The 3,942-nt window shown below is 30.4% G+C and overlaps 1 protein-coding gene across 1 annotated transcript in view; it reads right to left on the bottom strand.

Moving 5' to 3' along the window:
• Window positions 1-1,175: 1,175 nt before the first annotated feature.
• Window positions 1,176-3,942, bottom strand: part of LOC104817012 (axial regulator YABBY 3) — a 3,247-nt gene continuing 480 nt past the window's right edge. The window contains exons 3-7 of the mRNA XM_010546068.1: window positions 3,120-3,252; window positions 2,949-2,997; window positions 2,745-2,820; window positions 1,315-1,395; window positions 1,176-1,220 (exon numbers count right to left, since the gene is read on the bottom strand). Of these exons, the coding sequence (XP_010544370.1) occupies window positions 1,176-1,220; window positions 1,315-1,395; window positions 2,745-2,820; window positions 2,949-2,997; window positions 3,120-3,252 (384 nt within the window). The remainder of the gene's footprint in view (window positions 1,221-1,314; window positions 1,396-2,744; window positions 2,821-2,948; window positions 2,998-3,119; window positions 3,253-3,942) is intronic.

Consider the following 3,942-nt stretch of genomic DNA (forward strand, 5'->3'; position numbering starts at 1 on the left):
GCTACGGCGCTTTGACAAATGCAACAGCACGGGTATGTTTTCCTCCGTAGTGGATGGACACCAATTGATCCGTGATTTTGTTGTGTGTGAACGGCCGTCACATTAGCTTTAGTACTTCGTCTTTAAGACATCGGCGGTCCAAGCCGAGACAATAACTTATGACCGAAATAGCCCCGAGTTTCTGCCGTTCGCTCGCAGAGATGATACAATTTGTATTGTAACCCGAAGGGCATTGATGGAATTTCATCACATTTTTTTTAAATTCGCGGCACTATCATCACGTTTTTTTTATTGTGCGGCATTATATAAAGAGTACAATTTTTTTTATATATTAAATCACTCTGACCAGCTTTGCAAACATTTGTATATATTACAAATTTTCTGTATGAGGTACTTAGGGCAATTTTTTTCATTTGATTTATGTTATATCACAGTATCCACTTTTCATTATATATATATATATATATGAATTTGTTGTTCAATTTTAATTAAAAAAACAGATAATAATCAAGAACTTAATCGGTAGAACAAAAGAATTTTATATATTAAAATAGTGGTTAAAAAACAACAACATCGATGATGATGATGATGATAATAATAATAATAATAATAATAATAATAATAATAATAATAATAATAATAATAACAATAATAACGATATCGTTTCAAATTCGCACTTCAAATTTATTAGAAAATAATATATATTCAAAATCATATGACCATCAATTCTAAAATTAATCAGAGTCTTGGTCTAGAATATTCTTTTACAAAATAATAATAATAATAATAATAATAATAATAATAATAATAATAATAATAATAAATGGGATAATAAAAAAATAATAGTAAAATTTACTGAACATAGAAATGGGCCTTTGCAGGGCCAATACACAGATGTTCCTATGAAGCCCGAGCCCATAGTGCACTAAATAGGCCAACGTAACAACAAATTCGAGGCTTAAGCACCTGAAGAAAATCTCCACACCAAATTAAATCCGAGATTAAGCAGATAACACGACGAGTCCCCTAATTGTTATATAGATTTTTAAAAAAAATCATCTAAATCACACGTTTTGATTATGATTAATATGCTACTTAATTTATATATATATATATATATATATATATATGTATATATATAGTCACAGGCACATTAGGCCTGCATTAACAGCATATCAGCCATAGAACCCTTCTCTCCTCACCACCGCATTTTCTCCTTCCTTCAAATAGAATAATTGCAACGCTAAATACATGTCAAATTTTTTTTTATAAAGAATTTAATAATTGTTGTTATATGAAACATTTTTGTTGTACCTGCTGGCGCACGTTAGCCTTCATGGGCGGATGATCAGGCATTAGACCCAAGTGTATGTGTATGTGAGGGAAATGGGCCCACTGCACGTATTTACTATTGAAAAATAAAATACGGAAATTAAAAAGAGAGAATAGAAGAGAAAAATAAAATAAAGAACACTATTATTACTACATCTCTTCTTCTTGTTATTTTACAATGAGAATAAGTCATCTATTTATAAGAAACAACTATAAAATAATTAAAGAAAGAAATTTACAAAGAAATAATATATGATGGAAACAAATAAATTAAGAGATAATTGACACAATTATCATTATTTGTTAATTGATTTTGTGTCTTTAATTTCTCTCAATCATCTTCGTAATCATTTCCAATCAATTTCAATCTTCTTAAATATAGATTTGTTTCCTCATTTCAACATTCCCTCTCAAGATTGACTTAGAGATAATGCAAAAAGTCAATCTTGGAAAGAATACCTGAAATAATTCAAAAATTCGATGAGTAATTCATTGTTAATAAAATGATCCATAGATACCAATCAGGTTCTTGAGAGTTTTGATCCATCTTCAAATCAGTTCGCTTGATCATGGAATTCTGCCTTTATCTCCTTTTGTCATAGCACTTCGCTTGATCTTGGAGCTTTTTGTGGTTTTGATTCCTTTTGTCATAGCAACTCGTTTGATTCTGGATTTTGCTTCATTTCAAACCACTTGGATATATGAATATTAAGAACTCAAAAATAAAGAGAGTAGAAAATAAAAACTAAGAAAATATATAGATTAGATTGTAACCAGGCTCTGATACCATATTGAAAAATAAAATACGGAAATTAAAAAGAGAGAATAGAAGAGAAAAATAAAATAAAGAACACTATTATTACTACATCTCTTCTTCTTGTTATTTTACAATGAGAATAACTCATCTATTTATAAGAAACAACTATAAAATAATTAAAGAAAGAAATTTACAAAGAAATAATATATGATGGAAACAAATAAATTAAGAGATAATTGACACAATTATCATTATTTGTTAATTGATTTTGTGTCTTTAATTTCTCTCAATCATCCTCGTAATCATTTCCAATCAATTTCAATCTTCTTAAATATATATTTGTTTCCTCGTTTCAACATTTACGTTTTTTATTTATTTATGTTACAACAAAAGTATATATAGTGTTACCAACCAAGTCTACGATCGAGAAACGTTGAACTAGACACCTATCTCACTTTATGGTTTACTACATTAATACATGACATATATCAATCACTATTAAGAATATCTATGCATGTATAGATAATTATAATATATGTGTATATATATATATATATCATATTGGAATTGGTTTTAAAAAATCTATCAATTACACACATGACGCATGCATACGTAATATCACGAACGATGAAGAAGAATGTTTGTGTGGCATTACGTTTTTGGCGGCGGCGCTGAAGGCTTCTCTATGGCTGATATCCGGATTTCCTGCCTTTATACGTTGAATCTCTTCCCTATCCACATATATTATATTATTATTACTCACTCATATAAATATTTCCCCTTTTTTTGGAGTGATTTATAATTAATTATATGATTAGGGCGACTTTTATGCAATAATTACATACTGCTTATTACTTACTTCATGAAGCGGTTGTAAGCAGATGGCACTCTCGGCCTCTTCTCCGGAACTGTTCATATACAAAACCCATATATAGCACAAACAAACAAATTAAAATGATAACAAATCTAAACCCACTTTAATTATTAAAAAAAACACACACACAATATAATAAGGAGTGTAGTCTCTCACGTCTGTTGACGGGTGGGGGCTTAGGGATCTCCTGAAAATCGAGCCTTCCCATCCGATTCGGCACGACCAGTGACTCGTTCGGGTCGTGAGCCATAACCACACTCGAGTTCGGTGTTCCGTTTCGCATCTCCTCCTTGTTTCGATTCATGATATATACATCAATCCATCAAAGAATAAATGTAGAAGAAAGAACGGGCTAATTGTATGCATTCGGACTACATCCTATGCAAGAGTTGAAGAAAGCATAAAACTAGGCGACGATTAAACTAAGATTTCGTTCATTTCCTCAAAGAAAGACTTTTTTTTTCGAGTAAAGAAACCATAACACTTGATTTTCGTCTTATGAGCAAAGGATATATGTGAGCTTTATACCAAACCCGTGCCTCACTTTGCAAGTGTGACGTCAAAAAATATGGTACGCTCTTAACAGGTATATATATATATAATATATATATATATATATATATATATAGAGAGAGAGAGAGAGAGAGCCTAGACCTTATACTATATGATTTCTGTAATCCAGATGATTCAGCATTGACTTAATTATTTCAAAGACGTTTAACCCGACGGTTTTAATTAATTGCTTGAGAAAATTTTGGCGAGGATATAGTTCCAACGGAAACCCTAATTATATAGTATGAGCCAACACAAATTGGATCGGCGTAGACCTCACTTTTTTTTTGGGTGAAATGTTAGAATAGAGTGGGCACCATACTCAAATTAATTTATTGGAAAAAAGTTGAAGACGGAAGAAATAAACGTAACCCTAATTTTATTATATTCATTGTGTATATATATATATATATATATATATATGCGT

The sequence above is a fragment of the Tarenaya hassleriana genome, unplaced genomic scaffold, assembly GCF_000463585.1.
Source record: "Tarenaya hassleriana unplaced genomic scaffold, ASM46358v1 Cleome26, whole genome shotgun sequence".
Classification (NCBI taxonomy): Eukaryota; Viridiplantae; Streptophyta; class Magnoliopsida; order Brassicales; family Cleomaceae; genus Tarenaya; species Tarenaya hassleriana.